The 22,190-nt window shown below is 46.2% G+C and overlaps 2 protein-coding genes across 5 annotated transcripts in view; one reads left to right on the plus strand and one right to left on the minus strand.

Moving 5' to 3' along the window:
- Positions 1–576: 576 nt before the first annotated feature.
- Positions 577–20,793, plus strand: TCTN1 (tectonic family member 1). Of its 2 annotated transcripts, XM_083753271.1 has the most exons (14): positions 577–1,099; positions 3,239–3,359; positions 6,165–6,295; positions 8,887–9,056; positions 9,347–9,434; positions 10,245–10,354; positions 10,643–10,663; positions 11,504–11,629; positions 14,542–14,667; positions 15,553–15,635; positions 16,541–16,681; positions 18,147–18,300; positions 18,562–18,687; positions 19,765–20,793. In XM_083753271.1, the coding sequence occupies exons 1-14, from the start codon at positions 742–744 to the stop codon at positions 19,906–19,908; spliced, it is 1,899 nt and encodes a 632-aa protein (XP_083609397.1). In that variant the 5' UTR covers positions 577–741; the 3' UTR covers positions 19,909–20,793. The 2 variants fall into 2 exon arrangements, with proteins under 2 accessions (XP_083609397.1, XP_083609398.1); XM_083753272.1 differs by lacking the exon at positions 18,562–18,687 and having other exon boundaries at positions 635–1,099.
- Positions 20,704–22,190, minus strand: part of HVCN1 (hydrogen voltage gated channel 1) — a 33,317-nt gene continuing 31,830 nt past the window's right edge. For all 3 annotated transcript variants that reach the window (XM_083753443.1, XM_083753441.1, XM_083753442.1), the window contains exon 6: positions 20,704–21,010. In XM_083753443.1, coding sequence (XP_083609569.1) covers positions 20,954–21,010 — 57 coding nt within the window. In that variant the 3' untranslated portion in view covers positions 20,704–20,953. The remainder of the gene's footprint in view (positions 21,011–22,190) is intronic.

Consider the following 22,190-nt stretch of genomic DNA (forward strand, 5'->3'; position numbering starts at 1 on the left):
TCTTGGGAGAAAAGCAATGACAAACCTAGACAGCATCTTAAAAAGCAGAGATGTCACCTTGCCAACAAAGGTCCGTATAGTTAAAGCTCTGGTTTTCCCAGTAGTGATGTACGGAAGTGACCATAAAGGAGGCTTATTGCCAAGAATTGATGCTTTTGAATTATGGTGCTGGAGGAGACTCTTGAGAGTCCCATGGACTGCAAGAAGATCAAACCTCTCCATTCTGAAGGAAATCAGCCCTGAGTGCTCACTGGAAGGACAGATCCTGAAGCTGAGGCTCCAAGACTTTGGCCACCTCATGAGAAGAGAAGACTCCCTGGAGAAGACCCTGATGTTGGGGAAGATGGAGGGCACAAGGAGAAGGGGAAGGCAGAGAACGGGATGGTGGGACAGTGTTCTCGAAGCTACAAACATGAGTCTGACCAAACTGGGGGAGGCAGTGGAAGACAGGAGTGCCTGGCGTGCTCTGGTCCATGGGGTCACCAAGAGTCGGACACGACTAAAAAACAACATTGGGCCTCAAGGTCGTTGCCACAGCAACAGCGCCATGCTTGCATTTCCTTCCCAAGATGCCTCGGGGGCGGCGCTGTTCTACCCGAAGCGATTGGGGCAGCCGCCGCCGGCTTCAAGTCTGCAGCGGGATTTGGCGAGGCTCCCGTCGTGCCTTGCGCCGTCTCCATAGCTACCGCCCGGCGGGCGTCCGCCGTTGCCTAGGCCGCGGCGGCCTCACGGGGAGGCGGGATGGGCTCCGGGTCGCCGCTGCGGTTCTTCCCGGGGCTCCTCGCGGCCTGCCTTCTCCTGCCGCTGTCCTCGTCCACGGACGCGCCGGCGAGCGCGGCCCCCTCGGAGCCCCCGACCGGCTGGGATGAGGCCACGTCGGGGGCGCCGACAGCGGGGACCCCGCCTCACCCGACCCCTAGCCCCGGCCAGGCCTCCCTTAGTCCGGGCCCCGACAGCAGCCCTGCGTGGACTTCCGACCCGGGCCCCGCCAGCAGCAAGCCCAGTCCGACAGACGCGGCGGGGGTGCCCGTCCCTTCGGAGCTGCCGGACCCCGGAACGACTCCCCGACCTGGTCCGTGGCCCGCGCCTGTGACCGACGGTGAGCCCCCAGCCCCGCCATGAGCGATGTGGGGAGGGTAGGAAAGGGAAGAGGCGGTAGGCCCGGCGGCTAAATGGAGCCTCCAGATACAGGGGGAGTCTGCCTCGGAACCGCAGCGCAGGCTCGACAGACGGGCGTCTCTACGTGCCCAGTTTCCTGGAGGTCTCCGTCGTAGTCGCTGTTCAAAGTAGGATGCTGAGCAGTGCGGACTTCTGGCCCCGTCAGTGGTGCAGTTCTGATGTTCTTATACACGTGTATTTTTTTCAATTTTTTAAAATCAATTTTCCAAAAAAATTTAAACAAACAAACATAAATTTCAACTGTATATAAACCAATCTTAGTAACATGGTTAAGTGACTTCCTCGAATTCCCCCAGGTGAATTTCAGTGTATATCATTATAACAGTTTTCCAAAACCAATTTTCTCATAAAATTAACTTAATCACTTAGCATATCTTTTTCTTTGTATTTTAACTTTAAACATATTAATCTCTAACATGACCTATCTGGTATTTGCAAGTTTTTCCAATTAAATTATCTTAACATATTTAACTACCGTATTTTTCACCCTATAGGACGCACTTTTCCCCCTCCAAAAATGAAGGGGAAATGTGTGTGCGTACTATGGGGCGAATGCAGGCTTTCGCTGAAGCCTGGAGAGCGAGAGGGGTCAGAACGCCGCCATCCCGCTGTCCCCCGACCTGGTTTGGAGGCTGGCGGTGGGAGAAGCCTGCTCCTCCCCGTCTCCAGCTCCGCAAACTCGGGGGATAGTGGGAGAGGCGCGGCACGCCTTTCCCGCTGTCCCCCGACTTGGTTAGAAGGCTGGAGGCGGGAGAAGCATGCTCCTCCCCGTCGCTAGCCCCGCAAACTCGGGGGACAGCGGGAGAGGCGCAGCACGCCTTTCCCGCTGTCCCCTGACCTGGTTTGAAGGCTGGCGGCGGGAGAAGCAAGCTCGGGGGACAGCTTCCCGCCCCAGCCCCGTGCCTGGGGGGGGGATAATTTTTTTTCTTTATTCCCCCCCCCCCCAGAAAACTAGGTATGTCCTATGGGCCGGTGCACCATAAGGGGCGAAAAATACGGTAAATAGTCTTTGAATTTCATCCATTCCTCCTGGTACTCCTCTTCCTCCTGGTCGTGGACTCTTCCAGTCAGGTCTGCTAGCTCCGAAAAATCCATCATCTTCATCTGCCATTCCTCCACTATAGGGACTCCTTGTGTTTTCCAATTCTTAGCTAACAAAATTCGTGCTGCAGTTGTGGCATACAAAAACAGTTTAACATCTTTCTTGGGCAATTCTAAACCTGTTATTCCAAGAAGAAAGGCCTCTGGTTTCTTAATAGATATATATTTCAACATTTTTTTCAATTCATTATAAATCTTCTCCCAGAAGTCTTTCACCTTGGGGCAGGTCCACCACATATGATAAAAGGTACCCTCCTTTTGTTTACATTTCCAGTTTAGATTATCACTGTTATGATAGATCTTTGCTTAATTTCTTATACACATGTATTGCACAAGTTCAGCCCCTGCTGCTCAGAAGCAGCATTGCTCTGCATTTTGATAGGTGTTGGAGGGACATGCGGCTTCAGGTACCTATTGCAAGTGCATGCAGCTGGTTGCTCTCTGCCACGGATGGAAGGATGAAGAACCAGGTGGACCTTTTGGTTTGCTCTGGTGGGCTCTTCTCAGTGTGGATGAGCAGCACAGCAGATTATGCAGAGCTGTTTTAAAATTAGATACCAAAAAGCAAGCCCATTGGAAACCAAAAGCATTAAATATCTTTAAAACAACGGGGATGCAGCCAGCTAAGTCATAATTAGGTCAAGTTCATTTATTTAAGTGTGACCCTATTTCAGTATCCCCATTTCAGTATTTCTGCCCCCTTATTGTTCATTCATATAAACACAAATTACTAGTATTAAAATGCACACAATAAGCTGCATGAATATGGAGAAGAAGATTTTGAGAGACTATGCATGAAAGCAAGTCCTTTAAACCTTCTGGTTTTGTGGCTCTGTATATAATAGAAGAAAGTAGTTGGGCCGTATCCAGTATTGCGCCTGGAAGAGGGACTTCCTTGCCCCCCCCCCCCGTGAGGTTTAACATTCAGTACTATTTGTGAAAACCTGTTTGTTTTCAGTGGCCGAGTTGTGTGCCTGTGACCTCCTGGTGGACCAGTGTGATGTAAATTGTTGCTGTGACCCCATATGCACTGCTGCAGATTTCAACCTCTTCACTATGTGTTCAGTTCCTGTTGTCACGTAAGTGCTTGCACATGCTTCATGGCTTGAAATATAAAGATGCAACTTTGAACAGATTCATAAGTTCAAGAAGGGTCTGTGCTGCAGTACAGCCTCAGAATATGGGCATGTCTGCCTAAAAACCAGACTGTAACCCCAGTGTAATGCAGCTTCTGAGCGGAATGGAAAGAAGAGCTGGTTCAAATATGCGGTTTTGAACATGGCTTTGTAGCACTGTACCACCCCAAAATACTTGGGGGGAGGTGATTTCTCTAGAAGCTTCCCCACATCAGAATGTGCATGAATGTGAAAGGTCAGCACATCAGTCTCTCTGATGGATGAGCGTTCCATATACAGTGGTTTTGAAATGGAGATGTGTCCCTCTGAGTATTCTGAGGTGGTACAGCCCCATAAGAGTAAGAAGCTTCATGTTTGAATTGACCCCCCCCCCCGCTTTCCATTCAGGAACTTTTATTTTAATAGTATTCAAATAAAATACTTTTATTTTAGTTTAGATATTAATAAATGGTGCTTGAGACAGAAAATATGGATTTTGTATATCTGTTGGGCTGAAATATTTTTCTCATTGTCTTTTTAAAAATCTCGGGGGGCCTTTTTCAGCTGAAGAGCGGAGTAAAAAATATTTGAATCAGAAGAAAGCTTTTTTTTCCTGGGGTATTTATTAACAGGGCTGTGTTGAAAAGGAAAAGCCATTTTTCACAAGAAGGCAATCCAGGCTATTGGCTAAGAGGAGTAGATTATAGAAACTGAGCAAGTATAGCTGAGTTTGCTCACATACGGTAATGTTGCCAAACTTCTACTAGCCAAGAAAAGAACTATCTTGCCTTCTCAACCCCTTTTCTGACTTCTAGGATGTTGCTGACCGTTACCCACAGTTTTTCAAGCTAGCCTTGCAGGTGTTAAAGCCACAAACTCACTGTAAAGTGCCAAATGATGTTCTCTGAATATGCCGAGTTGTGCGTTTCTGCTATGTGATCAATTGCACAAAATCCAGCACAAAATTCCTGGCTTTGATATCCTAGAATTAATTAAAAGAAGCGTAGCAATGCTTTTCATATCTCCATACCGGAAGGATAATTATCTACCCATCAAGGGATCTTTTGTAAGGATGCATTTATGTATACAGCATGTGCTATTCGTGTCCCACTGCTGCCCCCGCTCTGTCTTATTAAAGCACCACATATTTTGCATGGGGAGCTTTGCTCTGGTTTTCTTTCTCTAGGCAATCTAGCTGCTTTCCTCTTAACAGCTGTTTATGCCTCTGGTATTTTTGTATGTTGTGAATGAGACAACCAAATAAAGCCAGGCTGGTTGGTGGCATTTTTGTTGAATACAAATATGCCAGCAAGTTTTTATTGCAGCATTCAGGGCTTGAAACACCAGTTTTGTTCACTTTTTTTTTTTTAAAGAAGAAGATTGCTTGAAATAACTGTGAATTCTGGGGACAAAAGGCCACCCTTATCAAACTATTCCCATCTCTATACATCAGCCCAATCTCACTGTGAGGGCTTATTTCCAGCTCTGTGGGAAATGAATCACCCCATCACTGGGATTGATGCTTGCCATTGTTCTGGCCCACATTGCTGATTGCCACCCACGTTCAGGTACTTTCAGAGCTCTTAGAGACAGCAAAGCAAAAATGTATTGAATTTTAGATGAATTTTCTGTTCTGAAAAGAAATGTGGCCTTGCCAGTAGAGAGGCAAATCACATGTGTTTACGTTCTGTGCTGTTCCCTCTGGAAAGTGCTGCTAAAATGTCAGGCACTGTATGCAAACACCTCCTTGCATTGACATTCTTCTTACCGATAATCACTTATTAACAATAAATACAAGTTGGAACTAAGGAAAAATTAGAAACCTAAGCTTAAAACGAACGATAGAGGTGGCGGTTGAAGCCGCTACCGGGGGAGCTGACCTATAATGTGCTCTCACTGTTTCTGTTAAATTCTTCAGAGGCTGAGCTCCATTCTCATTGGTCATAGCAGTAATCACATGTATCAGGTGAGACAAAAGATTGACTCAAGCCTATGTGACTGATCCAGGATTTGAATCTAGCCCTCAGCAGAGTAGGGCTGGGCAATACCAGCTTTTCAACATTGCAGTGTATCACCAGCCAAACATCTCAATATGATGTTGAAAAGTGGAGGGAGGAACAAGCTGCATTGGCCCAGGCCCTGTGAGACGCTGGGGTGAAACCGCCTCCGCTCTCTCTTAACACACCTGCTTTTTGGGTGGCAGAAAAAAGGGGATCAGGAATTCTCCAGAGAGACAACTAAGGCCCCTGCAGTTTGTTCCACTTTGGCTTCTGCTGCTGTTCAGAGGTGGCCGTGCATTTACACTTCTAGTAAATAGAAAGCTTTCCTTTGTCTCATACAGGAAACCATTCATTACTTTTAACAGTTGTATTTTCATAGGGCTAAAAAGGAATATACATATATAAGCAGATAATATCACTCCAAAGGAAGGTTGCAGCTTGAAAATCTATTGAACTGTATCTAATATTCCTTGTTAATCTCCTTTGTATGATTTGATATTGTTGCATGATATCAGTAAGGGTCTCCAGCTGTTGTAGACCCTTGCCCCAGAATCATTTGCAATAAATTATCTTTATCATTTATATGCCTTGTTTTTAGTGTCTGAGGCTTGAGTGGTGAGCTATAATAGCACATGGTTGCTGCAGTGTCATGTCTGGTACCAAAAGCATTCCGTGGGCTGCTCCTGCCCTTTGTTATAAGGATGTCTTATGTGAAAAGAGGTTTGTTTGGTTTTTTTAGCTTTAATTTTCATGTTTGTTTCCCCTGCAGAGGTGACAGGCATCTCTGCAAGCAGCAAGAAGCTCTCTATTCAATAGATCCAACAGCGCATCCTCCAGAGAGGATCTTTCAATTAGCCGACAAGGTCAACCCCAGCATTTTCTGTATTCAGTCCACCAACAGTAAGTAGAGCCAAGTCGGGCAGGAACCTCTTGTCTGGTTGATTCTTCAAAGGCCTTGTGTTGAGGGTTGAGATGAAGAGAGAAAGAAGAAGCCTGTCATGTGTGTGTGTGTGTGCGCGCGTGCGCACACACACACACGGTGGAGAGAGGATGAAAGGGAGACATACAATGTGCCACTCACTAATCTCCAACTTCATACTTTCTCTGTGGAATTCCTTTGCCAGCAATACAGTCATTTTCTCGCAGTGTGTCAGAACTTCCTCCAAGACACTTTAAAGTGTATAGTTGGCTCTTCCTTAGTCTGCTCCGTTTGTCTTTAGATGCCTCTGTGTATTATGGCAATGTTATTTTACTGTTTTATATTTTTGCCCCTATAATTTATCCCAATTATTTTATTATATACTGCCTTTCAAAATACAAATCCTTCAAAGGTACCTTACAGAAAGCGGTAAACTACCGCATTTTTTGCTCTATAAGACTCACTTTTTCCCTCCTAAAAAGTAAGGGGAAATGTGTGTGCGTCTTATGGAGCGAATGCAGGCTGAGCAGCTATCACAGAAGCCAGAACAGCAAGAGGGATTGCTGCTTTCACTGCGCAGCGATCCCTCTTGCTGTTCTGGCTTCTGAGATTCAGAATATTTTTTTTCTTGTTTTCCTCCTCCAAAAACTAGGTGCGTCTTGTGGTCTGGTGCGTCTTATAGAGTGAAAAATACGGTACTTACCAAAAAGCACCCCTCAATACTTCTTGCTTCTTGCAAACTGCCTTCAGTATGTAAATGAAGGGGGGCTTTAAAAATCTTTTTAAAGTGTTTATTGTTCGTTTGTTTTTTATTTGTGTTATTTTTGTTGAAAAATTAAGAAAAAAATACTTTAAATAATAAAATAAGTATTTCATTAATACAGTTGAATTAGTTTAGAGGGATTTAGAGCAGGGTTGGGAAACTAGCCCTCCAGATGCTTCTGGACTTCAGCTTTCATGACTATTGGCCATGCTAGCTGGAGCTTATGGGTCAGTGTCTAGCAGCTGTTTGGAAGGCCACAGGTCCCCACCCCCATTCTGTAGGGTGATACCCAACATAAATTTACTTAATTTCAATGTGTCAACTCTTGAGTACGACTAACATCTGAATATCGCCCCGTCCTGAAGACTTGAAGTTGGTAACAAAAGCTAAAAGCAGCCAAATACACCTGAGTGTATGTCATTGGTTTCTGCTCTAGTCTTCCAGCCCCTGTTAACGTGTCTCCTGGACATCACTATTCCTGCTCTCTGTACATTTATAGGGCTCAGGTGGGCCAGCTCCTGTGGGCCAAGATGTCTTGGGCCTCCTCAGTGTTGAGGGGCCTTCATGCCGGCATGTTCCTTTGACGATCACCAGAGCGCCTTCGTCAAAGCTGTGCTGGCGATCTCCGCCAGGGAGCCGGTTCGCCCTGGCACATCCTTTTGATGATCACCAGGGCTCCACCTGGGAAGGTGTGCTAGTGATCTCTGCCAGGGACGTGGTGGGGCGAAGTGTCTTCTCCCTGGTGCGTCCTTTTCATTATCACTAAGGCGCCTTCTGCACTAAAGCGCTTCGGCAGAGGGGGAGGAGGTGGCCTTGCTGAGGCAGCCTCAGTCTCATGGCAGTGAACAAATAATAATAATAATAATTTATTATTTATACCCCGCCCATCTGGCTGAGTCTCCCCAGCCACTCTGGGCGGCTCCCAATCAAGTGTTAAAAACAGTACAGTGTTAAATATTAAAAACTTCCCTGAAGAGGGCTGCCTTCAGATGTCTTTTAAAGAGAAGATAGCTGCTTATTTCCTTCACATCTGAAGGAAGGGTGTTCCACAGGGCAGGCGCCACTACTGAAAAGGCCCTCTGTCTGGTTCCATGTAACCTCACTTCTCGCAATGAGGGAACTGCCAGAAGGCCCTCGGTGCTGGATCTCAGTGTCCGGGCTGAACGATAGGGGTGGAGACGCTCCTCCAAGGAAGTGGGCAGTTGGGGGATGGCGGGCCAAGTCAGCCTGGTTGGGTTGGGGTGGCACGCACGTGATGTCATGCATGCACAATGCCCCCCCCCCCAAATGTTGGGTGCAACTCGGCGCCTCTGATAGGCGTAGTCAATTTTCTTCCCCTTATGGGTTGGTCCATAGCATGGTCTCAATGGCCATTTACACATGCTCTTAAAGTAGTCTCTACCCTGTTTCCAACCTTGTTGCCCCAATATGTGTTGGCATTTTTCCTGTACAATCCCAGACTTGGGAAGAACTTCCATGAGTCCCAAAAGTTCAGTACAGTGGTACCTCGGGTTAAGTACTTAATTCGTTCCGGAGGTCCGTTCTTAACCTGAAACTGTCCTTAACCTGAAGCACCACTTTAGCTAATGGGGCCTCCTGCTGCTGCCATGCCGCCGGAGCACAATTTCTGTTCATATCCTGAAGCAAAGTTCTTAACCTGAAGCACTACTTCTGGGTTAGCGGAGTGTGTAACCTGAAGCGTATGTAACCTGAAGCATATGTAACCCGAGGTACCACTGTAAAAATAAACTCCAAAATTCAGTTAAATGTACTACATTGAAGCGCTTTTTCTTCTCTACCCACCCCCAGACAAAGCTGCCTTATCGTTCCAAGCCCCAGAAATACCTACGATGCACAATTTTGATAGGTTGCTTCAAGAATTTGGCGACAATACCTTTGGTATTGAAAACAACCTTGCACTGGTGGATGAGTTGGACACCCGGCAGGCTACAAGTACAAACAGTACCAGCAAGTACAAGGTAAAGTGGGGAGGTACATGTGTACACCCATTTTGTTAATTATTTATTCAAAGAAAGCTCTTTAGCCAGACTTTCAGAGTGGCTTACATATCAGTGAAAATAGCACAGTTTCTTTTTAGGCTTACAGTCTAAAAAGACACAGCATCTGAGGAAAAGGGATGTGGAGGGAAAGGGAAAAGCAAGCAAACTCAAGCACCATATCCTTAATGTCCCAAGGTTCTTGGCATTACCAGCTGGGAAGGGAGGTGGTTATAGTTCAAAATGAAACCGCCTGTGTTTTTTGTTGACAGTATAACGATCCCATACAGACATCAGATGGGTTTCTAAGTCTCCCTGCTCCTCTCTTCCTCGCCTGGTGTACCCACGGTAACCCTGCAGGTCAGAGATTATGTGCTGTCCTTTCCTGGCTCTTTCTACCCTGCTATTTGGGCTTTATCTGAACAACAACAAATATTGCTTAACTTTGTAAATATGTAACCTGCCTGTCCACCAGATGGCGCTCAAGGCAGCTAACAAGTATTTTTGTTTATTGTTTATTAAATTTGTATACTGCCCTTCGTCCAAAGATCACAGGTTGTTTCACAACAAATAATATCATTATTACCACTACAGTGGTGCCCCGCAAGACAAATGCCTCGCAAGACGAAAAACTCGCTAGACGAAAGAGTTTTCCGTCTTTTGAGGTGCTTCGCAAGACGAATTTCCCTATGGGCTTGCTTCACAAGACGAAAGCGTCTTGCGAGTTTTTTCCCTTTTTTCCCCTTTTTCTAAGCCGCTAATAGCCGCTAAGCCGCTAATAGAGGTGCTTCGCAAGACGAAGAGACTCGCGGACCGAATTAATTTCTTCTTGCGAGGCAGCACTGTACTAATATATCATATTGCTTAATAAGTGTTGTTGCTGCTGTTATTATTCTGCAGTATAATCAATTAAATTGCAGTAAAATGCCAAGTAAAAAGCATAAAAGCAAGACAGGTTAAACAGCAGTAAAAAACCAGGAGATCAATTACTGAATCTCTGTGCCCATCGCAACATACCGTACCTACAGGCCAGCATGTCTAAACATAAAGCTCCCTGTCCGCTGGCAAAACGTTTTAGTGGTTTTGTTTGACCGCCGATGTGCAGTTGGATTTATTAGTAGCCTGAAAAAATATTTTTGGCACTTCTCTTGTATTTTGTGGTTTCTCCAGGGTTTCTTGTGAACCAGGCAGTGAAATGCAACACGATGATCACGGGAGATGCGTGCACCACCCTGCCAGGCCTCAGCATGCAGCTCTACACCAGTTCTAGTGTTTTGGCTGTAGGTGATTATTTTGGGAACCAGCCAGAGGGTGGAATTTTGCATGTAACAAACTGAGGGGTGGGGTAGGAAATCAGGATTGCACATGTATCTGCTTTTTATTCAGAAATAAAAGTAAGCACCATTTGTAGCGGCAACTATAACTTACGTTTACAAGACCCCAAGTTCTCTAACAAGAATTGAATTTTATTAGTGGAGGATTCTGGGATGGAGGCTTAATCGCTTGTTACTTTTGCAAAAGCGAATGCAGCTGTGTCTAAAATGCTGCTTCTTTATTATTCCCGCTAGGCACCAGAGTCAAGACTCGTGGTAAGTGTCTCTTTATTCTGTTTGAGAGATTTGCTGTTTATATGTGGGCACTTTGTATTGGATATGGTCTCTTACTACACTGATGCTACAATCAAGGCTTAATTGCCTTCGAATTGACCTTCCAATTAAGTGGGGCTCTGAGTCAGCTGCCATACCAATGGTGAGGGGTCTACAATTGTTGGTTGGTTGGCTGGGCCAAAAACCTGGAGCCACAAGGCCTCTCCTCCCCTTTCCTTTTCACAATTGCATCCAACACCCCCTCCTGGTCTTTTCTGGAGGAAGGTGCTAGCAAAGCGCATGCTGGGTTGGTGGGAGTGTTGCTGTTTAAAAGTGCCCTGATCGCCTTTGTAAAATGATGATTACTATCTCCCCATGCAGATCTTTCTGAAGAGGAGGGCAGTCACAGAGAGGAGGAGCGTAGCTTCAAGTAGTGACATCTAAGCCTCTTCCTCCTCCTCCTCATCCCTGTCCTTTTCCAAGGGAAGGGTCAGCAGGGAGGGGAGCGCTGGGATCTTAAATCTTCTGGGATAAAAGGCGCTCAAGCCTTCCCTGCTCTACTTGCTCCTCTAAATGTTCCTAAGGTTTTGCATGTGTTTTTGTTCCCCTCAGCATTTTTTGGATTTGTTTTCTTTCCTTCCTGTACATCAGAGCTTTCCAAGCTTTCTCCCACGGAAGCTCTGCATGTCAGTTTCTCAGCCACGCAAATGTGCTTTTCAGAGGGTACTCCTCTTGATAAAGCCCTGAGAAGCTTAGTGAATGTGCCAAGTTCTCTTTGCCTGGTTTGTGCACAAGATTGCAGCCAGATGGATTTGTTGAGGCTGCTCCGTTGTATTTTTACAGGTGAATATCACCATTCAGGCCATAACCGTGCAGAGTCCGGAGGGGCTGCGCACTCGTTTGAAGAACACTAATGTTCTGATTCTCCCCATGTTGAATGGTCAGTCATGCAGTAACGTGGTCCTGGAGGTAAGTGTGCAGTTAGCATTTCAACTCAGCATTTCTTGAAAAGACAGGAGAAGGGGCTTGTACTCTGTTCTGGAAACCAGGTGACATGTAGAACTGTAAACAAACTTCATCAAAAGAAAAAGTTGGGCCATGCAGACAAGTGGTCTGTTCTATTCCTTACCTTTTGGTCAACCCTTCTGACTTTCATTGAAATATAGCTGCTTAACTCCCCCTGCCCTCTAGATTTGCAGTTATGAACATAAAATAGCAGACACTTTGCCAGCAGGCGTGAAGAGCTGGTTCAGCTGGACCCATTTTGCTCAAAGGATCAGAAACCAAAGGACTCTCTGTTACGTCTAGAGCAGGCTCTGCTAAGGCTGCTCTGGAGAGTTCTCCCAGGAAACTCAAGACAGTGCCTTCATTCATTTCTGCATTTTCCCACTGGATTATGCCCAAGGCAGCTGATAACAACACTGGATGAAGAATAGTAACAGTTAAGAACATAATATAAACCATCAAGCCCATTCTAAAATCCTACCTCATGGTGAAGCAATTTCAACTCAGCTGTGGAAAAAGCCTAATAACCACGTGGAACTGAGTTTGCTTGGTTTTCCTTAAAAAACTCCTATCCCTCATATTTCCAAAAAAGAATTCAGTACTGCTTGCAACTATAAAATAGCAGTATAAAAACAAAACAGTACATAAAATCAACCTCACAATAATGCAACAGTTAGAATATACAGTGGTACCTTGGGTTAAGTACTTAATTCGTTCTGGAGGTCCGTTCTTAACCTGAAACTGTTCTTAACCTGAAGCACCACTTTAGCTAATGGGGCCTCCTGCTGCCGCCGCACCGCCTGAGCCCAATTTCTGTTCTTATCCTGAAGCAAAATTCTTAACCTGAAGCACTATTTCTGGGTTAGCGGAGTGTGTAACCTGAAGCATATGTAACCCGAGGTACCACTGTAAAGGAGAAATTTCAGCGAGCAGCCATCTTTCTCCTTCTGGGTTCCCCACCCCACATCAATATTTGGATTGTATGGGACAAGGACCTGTATTTTGTTTCTGTTACATGATGAGGTGAAATGTATGCCCAGGGCACTATATAAATCGGATGGGCAGTCTTAAGCTCGAGGGCCAAAAGTGGCCCTCCAGGCCTCTCCATGTGGCCCTGGGTACTCTACCCAGGCCACACCTCTTACCAGCCCTACTTCATACCCTTGTGCGTTTTTCCTGACTGGAATGTGTCTTTGACCTCTTGATTTCCTGGATGGAGCAGAGAGAAACTAGCCTGCTGAACAAAAATAACATTTGCATTTGTTGCTTTGCTCTCTTGTGTCTCTGACCTTGCCAGCTGGTGGCCTGTGCCTTCCCCTGGAAGGTTGCCCAGATGACAGTGTGGCGCTTGGTCTGAAAAAGGGTTTCCCATCTCGGATATCTTACCTTGTTACATATAATAAAAATGTAAGGATGTCGCCATACTGCAGTTTGTGTAGCTGCTGAATGATAGTGCTGCAAACTGTCATGTGACAACAGAACAGCAGCATTTGAGAGTGAAGAGGAGAGAGACATGGGCAGGCAAGTGAACAGGTGGGCAGCCCAGGCTAGCCGCTCAGGTGGTGGGTGGCCCAGGCAAGCTGCGGAGGAGCAGCTGTGACAGGCTGGTGGAGCTCCCCACCTCACACTGACGCCACCTCTTCAGCTTCAGCGACATTGGAGGTTGAGGAAGGAGGACATGGAGGCAGGAGGGGACTCCAGGCAAACAGCTGAAGAAGTCAGGACAGGTTGCGGCAGCTCCCCAGAAAGTGTCTTGGTCTCCTGTTGCTGCTCTTTGTTTCCCTTCTCCTCACCCTCCTAATTGGTGTTGTCGGTGTGAGGTGGGCAGTATGACATGGGGGGGGGGCAGGATCAAGAGGAGGACGACGGAGAGAGTAAGGCATGGGTAGGCAGACTAAGACCCGGGGGCCGGATCCAGCTCAGTCGCCTTCTAAATCTGGCCTGCAGGTGGTCCAGGAATCAGCGTGTTTTTACATGAGTAGAATGTGTGCTTTAATTTACCGTATTTTTCGCTCTATAACACGCACCCGACCATAACACACACATAGTTTTTAGAGGAGGAAAACAAAAAAAAATTCTAAACGAAACAGTGGATGTATGATTTTTGTGGTTCATGCTGTAGCCACAGACATGAGATCTGACGGTGAGTTTGGGGTAGCCCAGTGCAAAAATCCTGAGGATCCATGTGGATCCATCCTTTGTAACCACGTTTTTGCACCACTGCGGCCCCAGGCAACAGTGGGTGCGTGATTTTTTTTGGTGCAAGCTGTAGCCATGGACATGCTATGTGATCTGATGGTGAATTTGGGGTGACCCAGTGCAAAAATCCTGAGGATCCATGTGGATCCGTGCTTTGTAACCAGGCTCTCTGTCCCTCTCTCCTCCCCACTCAGTGGCTCTTCTCCCGCTTTGCTGTTTCAAAGCGAGCAAAGCGAGCCACGTAGGAGGGAAGGAAGGGGAACCATGGATCCTCTGCTCACGACTGCAGCAGATCCCCCCGCCATCCGTAGGCATTCGCTCCATAACACGCACAGACATTTCCCCTTACTTTGTAGGAGGGAAAAAATGAGTGTTATGGAGCAAAAAATACGGTAAAATGCATCTCTGGGTTATTTGTGGGGCATAGCAATTCGTTCATTCCCCCCCCCCCAAAAAAATATAGTCCGGCCCCCCACATGGTCTGAGGGCCGGTGGACCGGCCCCCTGCTGACAAGGTTTGCTGATCCCTGCTGTAAGGGGAGTGGGGGCATGGTTTGGGCGATTGGCAGGATTGGTGAGTGAAGTGGGCACAGGTGGCAGCCCTTAGTAAATGATAAAGAGCTGTGGACCTTCCTGTTAGTTAAGCTGCAAAATGTTACTTGTTTTTTGTATTTCAGGCAAGTTACCTTATTACCTTCACAGAGGCAGGTGAAATTGCCAGTGTAGGTGTATCTTTGATCCTGGGGACCATTAACATGATGGAACGTTTTGTATTGCAGTCCTTTGAGATCCGTTTCATTCAGGTAATTTCCCAAATTAATATTTTTGAGATCCAAAAAAGATTTAACGAAACAAAAATTTAAAAAGGTTACACGATATTATAACACAAATTCAATTACTGTGGCTGCATTCGTACCATACAATAACCAATCTATGTCTCCTCTGTGCATGGTTAATTTTGCACATTAATTTGTCTAAACATCCATAATCACCTCCTAATATGTTAGTCCTGATGATCATATGATTATTCTAGTTTTTTTATCTTACAGAACTTAACATACTTTATAATAGCTCAGTCTGTATTTCACCCAACATTGTGTATAGGTTTTCATTACATCTTACACTTTTCCCGGTATCTAATAAATAATCTCCACTTCTCAACAAATCCGTTTTCTTGATATCTTCCTTCTCTGGCCCTTATTAAATTCGTTAATTTAATCATCTTGGTTTAATCAGGCAAGCAATGTCCCAGATTCTTATTAACCCAAGCCTCTATTGACAGATGCTCTGACTTTTTCCAGTCTTGGCAGATCAACATTTGGGTTGCAGCCTCCCAAAATATTTTTAATAACTTTGTGGGAAGCTGGTTTGTAACAATATTTTAGAGCTGATGGTGGGGCAGGGCACAGCTGTCTTAAAAAAACAAGGATTTCAGTCGCTCAGTGTGTTCCTCTTTTCCTTCAAAGCATAGGTTCTGAAAATCATTTATACCTGTGTGTCTTCTGCATGTACCTGAAGCAACAATGTAATAATAACATGAGCTCTATTATTCAAATGGTTTACTGCTTAGAAAACAGTAATTCAATTTATCTATAATCCTGAAGGAGATTTTTCCTATTAGCTGCTTTGCCACAAATGGTTAATGGAAAATTAAGTGGTATTGTATTTTATGTCCCCTCCGCACATAGCAAGAAACTCAACCTGTTCGTCTCAGCGGAAGCCCTGGTTATGTTGTTGGCCTACCAATAAAAGCTGGATTTCGGACTGCTGGATATCCTTTTTTCATGACTTATCACAGCTCTGCAGAACTGTCCCTGCCTGGGAAAAAGTTACATTTCATAGTGCTCCGTGCTTTCAAGGCTGAATCAGTACCGGATTATTTCTCTGAGAAATTTTAACTTGTTCAATCCTGAGCAGAAGACAGTAGTCCCATATGGGAAAGAATACAACAAAATTAGCAATTTCTAAATTTTCTACTGGAAACTGGTGCCAGACAGTCTTCACAGAATTAACTGTCTTACTCCAGCACACACAACAGAGCATTGCCAACTATCTTGGCTGTTTTGGTTTTGGGAGTTTTAGTGGGATAATGGCCAAGGTTTTTTCTTTTGGTTTTGCCTGTTTTGCTCTTCTGAACTCACTGAGCTGGAAGAAGCCACGTCATCCCCATCATTTTGTGGGTGATGCTTGGGTTTGGGCAAGCTGTTTAGAAAGTTCCAGGATCAAAGAATGGCCACCACCTGGAGCAAGTAATAATGCTCTGACAAGGTGTGACAAGGCAGTTCAGAGATTTATTATTATTATTATTATTATTATTATTATTATTATTATTATTTATACCCCGCCCATCTGGCTGGGTTTCCTCAGCCACTCGAGTGTTAAAAACAATACAGCATTAAATATTAAAAACTTCCCTAAACAGGGCTGCCTTCAGATGTCTTCTAAAAGTTTGGTAGTTATTTTTCTTTTTGACATCTGCTGGGAGGGCATTCCACAGGGCGGGTGCCACTACCGAGAAGGCCCTCTGTCTGGTTCCCTGTAACCTCACTTCTCACAGCAAGGGAACCACCAGAAGGCCCTCGGCGCTGGACCTCAGTGTCCGGGCAGAACGATGGAGGTGGAGACGCTCCTTCAGATTCTAGATGTTGTGCAGTTTCCCCTTGACTCTAAATCTACATCTGGAATTGTTCAGAGCACAAATGAAGCTGGCCAGCTTACCCTCATGAAGAGTACACCTGCTCAGGATTGCTTAGCTGTGGAAGGAGTTAGAACCCCAATATTGTTTGGGTACAGCATGCTGTCTGGATGCCAACTACGGTAAGGGCTGAAACCAGTCTTGTACTTAGACATGCCAAATGCCATTTCCTATTCTTAAAAGGTAAAGGGACCCCTGACAGTTAAGTCCAGTCACAAACGACTCTGGGGTTGCGGCGCTCATATCGCTTTACAGGCCGAGGGAGCCGGCGTTTGTCTGCAGACTTTTTTTCCGGGTCATGTGGCCAGCATGACCAAGCTGCTTCTGGCGCAGTGGAACACTGAAACCAGAGCAGCACACGGAAACACCGTTTATCTTCCTGCCGGAGCGGTACCTATTAATCTACTTGCACTTTTTGGGGTGCTTTCGAACTGCAAGGTTGGCAGGAGCTGTGACTGAGCAACGGGAGCTCACCCCATCGCGGGGATTTGAACCGCTGGCCTTCTGATCGGAAGCCCAAGGCTCAGTGGTTTAGACCCAGCACCACCCACGTCCCATTCCTATTACTTCCATACTGAAGAAATTGTTTATCACCGTGTTGGGTTGCAAGGAAAATGCTGGCATCTCACTTAGCAGAGTGGCAGAGTTTCATGCCCCTTGGGTGCCTCCATCTTGAATTTTGGACTTTGCTTCAGTAAACACGGTCTAATACAATTCCTTCACTCACTCACGCGCACACACACACACTACTCCCTCCTCCTGCTGTGTCCCTTCCAATACCCTTTGCTTGGGCATTTCTAAAAGAAAGAGAGAGCGATCTCTCCTGCAACAATTTCAGATGTGGTGGCTGTAAAGCTGATTTCCAGCACGCCAGGGACAGGCCCGGCAGGCCTATGAGGCAAGGTGAAGCAAATGCCTCAGGTGGCTGGATCCACAGGGGCGGCAGATTGGGTAGCCCAGGAATTCATTGCCCGCTGCTGCTGTTGCAGCAACAGCTGCATTCTCTTTAGCGGCCAGATCTGCTGCCTCCTCAGCAGCACCCTCCCCCAAAAATGCCACATCTTTCTGGTATAGATCTTCAATCACTCCTTCCCTGGTGTGTTTGGGGGCAGGGAGCTATTTTGTGGTTCGCTTCAGGTACCAAAATGTCTTTGGTCAGCCCTGGCCAATAGGGTGGGCACTTGCCACCCCCTGGTCAAAGTGTCACTCTGGCAAAACTTGAGTTGCCAGCCAAGGTTGCATTTCCACTGTTAGGGCAATTGCCAGTCTACTGACCGCAGACCCCCTCTTTGCATTTATGCTAACTTTGAAAGAAATGAAACTCACCTTTTGACTCAGGTAGACAAAATGGAGGAATGGGAATGGTGTAAGTGATTTATTGGCTTTCTTTCTCTCCCCCCTCCACCCCCAAATATACAACCCTGCCTTACATTGCCAGTAGCACTGTCGCATTGAGTAGAATAGCCAAAGATGGGAAAGGCGTGGTTAGACTGCTCCACAAGTAGCCTTTATGTGCTGCTCTTGAAGAGTGGTTCATTAGTTGGTTGCCGTCCAGCACTGTTGACACAGAAATTTCTTTTCTGAAAGAATTACCAAGGATGCGGACTGCAGGCTCTTGGCCCCAGCGCTCCTGAGTGTGCTGAAGGGTCAAAACTTCCCAGACTACGTGGCCTCTTTTGGAGATTCTCTACCCCAGAATGAACTGGACTGGCTACAAATTTCTAACAACGTCACCGAACCGGTAAGAGTATGCCCACCCTGCCCTAAGTCAATATGGGTAGCCATGAGGTAATTTTACTACTTTTGGCCCTCTAACTTCTTCACCTGTATTTTAAGTTCCGTCTCTATCTGGGGAAATGTTACGGCTGCAATCCTGGAGGGTCTTCAGTAGCATAAATAGGAATGGGGATCCATTTCGGGTAGCTGGAACGAGCCTGAAGTTCTCTCTCTTTTTTGCCAATGATGCCTTGTAGCTAACAAAACGTCTTGTCTCCTTTTTCAGAGCACCTGTGAAATTCCCGTGTCATTTCAAATAGAAGTTAAATGGACTAAATATGGCTCCTTAGTTAACCCCCAGGCGAAAATCGTGAGTCTCACTGCAACGGTAATGACAGCCGCCTTGCCCCAGGTGGGTGGTGATCTCCTGTGATAGAAGGGAGCTCCTTGCGTGTATTTTTAACTAAATTGGCTTTCGCATTTGCAAGGTTCCATGTCTGTATATGAGGCAGATGTCTTGCTAATGAAACTTGCTCAAAGGGAAATCTTGGCATGTTGAAGGTTCTGTTTGCACTTCCGCTCTAAAGGTGAAGTCCCCCCAACATGCTTGGAAGGAAGCTTTATGGACTCCTGGGGTTCTGTAGGAGGACCTGCTACACAGCCATCCTTTTTAGCTGGAGCCCTGCAAGTTCCTTGTGGCTAAAGTGGAAAGAGGGAGGAAGGGACTCTCAGAAATATGGGTGGAACGGAAAAAAGAAAGAGAGGGGAAAGAGAGAGGTCCTTCTCAGCAGCCTCTTTTCCCAGCTGCCCCCTCCCCAACTTTGCACTCCAGAAGCCAGCCAGCCAATCATTCGGCATGGGAGGGACACTTCCACTAGCCTGTTTGGGCCTCTTTGCATTGCATGTTTCTTTCATTAGGTGCCTTGAGCTTTTATGTTGGCAAAGCAGGAGAATAAATGTGATTGAACAAGCAGCACGGGACTGCTGCTGAAAGCAACCACTGCCCCCCTCTCCCCATGGTACAGCTTGCTTTGCCCGCTGGTGCCCATGCCCTGTGTGAGTTCTCCCATGGCCATGTACCCTCGGAGCAGCCAGTGGTGTGGCGCTGGAAGTGGACTCAGGGTAGATTGTACTACATATTAACAAGGAGCAGGGGCAACAAGATGCAGAGTTGCCATTTTCAGCAGTAGCCCTGTGTTTCTTGCATTTTATCTCTCCAGCATCCCTGTTGTGTCTTCCTTTCAGTTCTGAAACTAGCTGCTGCTAAACCCCCAATAGCTGGAAAGGAAATGTTTTTGTACTGAGTTGGTGCTCTAAACATGCACAGTCCTGATCTTAAAGCTCTCCTGACCTTGGCTCCTTATCATATATATTCTGCCAGCTAACACTGACACAACAACCTCTTTTATTTTGGAGCTCAGCATTTGACCTGCATGATTCATTCTGTGAAGTGAAACATTTATTTCCTGTCCTAACCTGTCTCTTGCAGGTTGACTCAGGAAGCGAACAAACAATCCAGATCTTCAGCTCTGCCACTTTTGTTGACGTCTCTGCGCCTGCTGAGCCGGGTTACAAAGCACGACCAACCATCGAAGCCAACTTGCCCTTCGACTTTTTCTTCCCTTTTGTTTAGTCGCAGCGTGAGCTGCTTCTTCCTTCCTTCCTTTTCTCAAAGCGAGAGGGAACCAGGTTTCAAACCACTCTTCCACTGGGATCAAAGATCCCTCCAAAACATTGACTGGCTACATGTCTGAAAAGGGAGTATGTGGGGAAAGGAGCCCCAAATAAGCCGTGGCAGGGTTGGACTAGAGGAAACAGCAGCAAATCCTCTCCATAATCCTGTTTAGCAGTGAGCGAGAGGGGTCCTTCAGCAAATGCAGCTTCCATCATGTGCTACAGTGGAGGTTTTGTGGAGTACAGCTCAACTCCTGTGCTGTGCCTACCCCCAGGACAGAGCCATTCCTCCCCTCCTCTTGTAATACGTGGACAGTCACCATCTTTGCAGGGAATTGTAAAGGAAGGAGCTGTGAATCAAGATGGCTATACTTTGCTTCTGCGTCTCCTGGGAAGCTCCAGTTCCCACCTTTGCTGCCCCCCCCCCAACACACACACTTGGATTGTACTACACACCTTGATATTTCTTCCGAATTTATTTTCCTCATGTTTTCCATTCTTCATAACTACTAACTCTCCAAAGTGCAATGCATGTTCCTATATTCATTTCCATGGTCCTGCAAGTAGGAAAAGCTTATTGTAAGACATTGCTTTATTATTTTATTTTATTTTTTAGACTAAAGGAATTGCTCTGTCAGGCATACCCAGGAATTTGGGGGGGAAGGCCACTGACTCACCTGCCATCCATCCTCCTTCCTCTTTAGGTACTTCAATAGTAACTTGCAGTTTTGTGAAGCTAATCAATGCCAACCGGTTTCACAGATTTGACTTTTATTAAATTATTTTTGCTATTTTTTAAAAACTGTACAGCTGTACAATTAAAGATTGTAATAATTGGTTTTCAGATTTTTTTTTTCAACACTTGAGTCTTAACAAGCAATAGGGATAGAATATTGTTTTAGGCATGGAAGGGAATGTACAAAAGAGTATGTTCAAAATGGCACAGTATGGAAACACAATTAGCTTCTCCGTGGTGGCACCGGCTCCGTTGGGCCCTATCTGGACTAGCCGACAAGTCCATGTTGCTTCAACACAGCATTAAGCCTTTCGATTTCCAGCTCCTGTTGGAGAAGAGTAATTCTGAGGTCAGTTTGGGAGGCTGTTTATGGGGAACTAGAGGACATTCCCCCAGCTTTGAGGTGCGGGGGAAGAAACAAAAATGAAACAAATGTCAAAACTTAATCACTTCGTAACAGCCTCCCAAACAGCTTTTCAGAAGGCTAAATGGAAAACCAACCTAGGTGAACACTCAGCATATATCACATCCTAGGAATAACCTGCACATCTTTTGAGGTTGTGCGCTGTAATGGAGAACAAATTATATGCAGCCTTTGATTGCTTGCATCACCCACTAATCCTCTGCAGCACAAAGAGGCAGCCAGCTTATTCTGCCCCAGTCAGGAGTGGTGGAGTCTCACTGGCTACCCCATGAAACCCTCAGAAAAGGCAGACACGTGAACATGCATTAGGTCCATGTGCTAGCTGCCCTCTCTCAACTCCAGGGATGGGACCTTGGGAGCCCAAGACTCTGAAGGGCACCAATTTCTCAGTAGGGTGGCCAGCAGCCAGGGGTGATGGCAGCTCTGGCCCAGCAACCTCTTGAGTGTCACGGGGTCCCTCTACTTGTTCTAGTCAGTGGGAGCACATTGCAAGATCCACCTGACTCTCCACTTCTTAATATACAGTGGTACCTCGCAAGGCGAATGCCTCGCAAGACGAAAAACGCGCAAGACGAAAGAGTTTTCCGTTTTTTGAGTCGTTCCGTAAGACGAATTTCCCTATGGGCTTGCTTCGCAAGACGAAACGTCTTGCGAGTTCTTGTGAGTTTGTTTCCTTTTTCTTAAAGTCGCTAAGCTGTTAATAGACGAAAAAACCGCAAGACGAAGAGACTCGCGGAACGGATTAATTTCGTCTTGCGAGGCACCACTGTACGGTGATTTGTTCAAGAGCACTTACCCATCGTGATCCCAAACGCCTGTTTAGACAGTTAAGGGAGCCTGGAGCGCAGAAGCAAAACTTGAGAGACAGCAGGGGGAGCATCAGCTTAGAGGGGCTCTTCCTGTTCTCACCTCTCAAAATACATCAGTGATGGGGAACCTCAGGCCATGGGCCTAATCGCATGGTCCATGTCCTAACTTGTTGCATGCATCTACTTTCCCTAAGCCACATTCGCCCGCCATGTGCCTGGCATCTATGAGCTTGTGTGATGGGCTGCTAAAGCTGCTCCCTGTCCTGTACTTT

The sequence above is a fragment of the Podarcis gaigeae genome, assembly GCF_964106915.1.
Source record: "Podarcis gaigeae genome assembly, chromosome: 8".
In the NCBI taxonomy this organism is placed as follows: domain Eukaryota; kingdom Metazoa; phylum Chordata; class Lepidosauria; order Squamata; family Lacertidae; genus Podarcis; species Podarcis gaigeae.

Coding starts and splice junctions, on each gene's coding strand:
- TCTN1 (XM_083753271.1), top strand. CDS start 742: ATGGGCTCCGGGTCGCCGCTGCGGTTCTTCCCGGGGCTCCTCGCGGCC. Junction 14,668..15,552: donor TTGAGATCCGTTTCATTCAG/GTAATTTCCCAA, acceptor CTCCGCACATAG/CAAGAAACTCAACCTGTTCG. Junction 15,636..16,540: donor GCTGGATTTCGGACTGCTGG/ATATCCTTTTTT, acceptor CTCTAAATCTAC/ATCTGGAATTGTTCAGAGCA.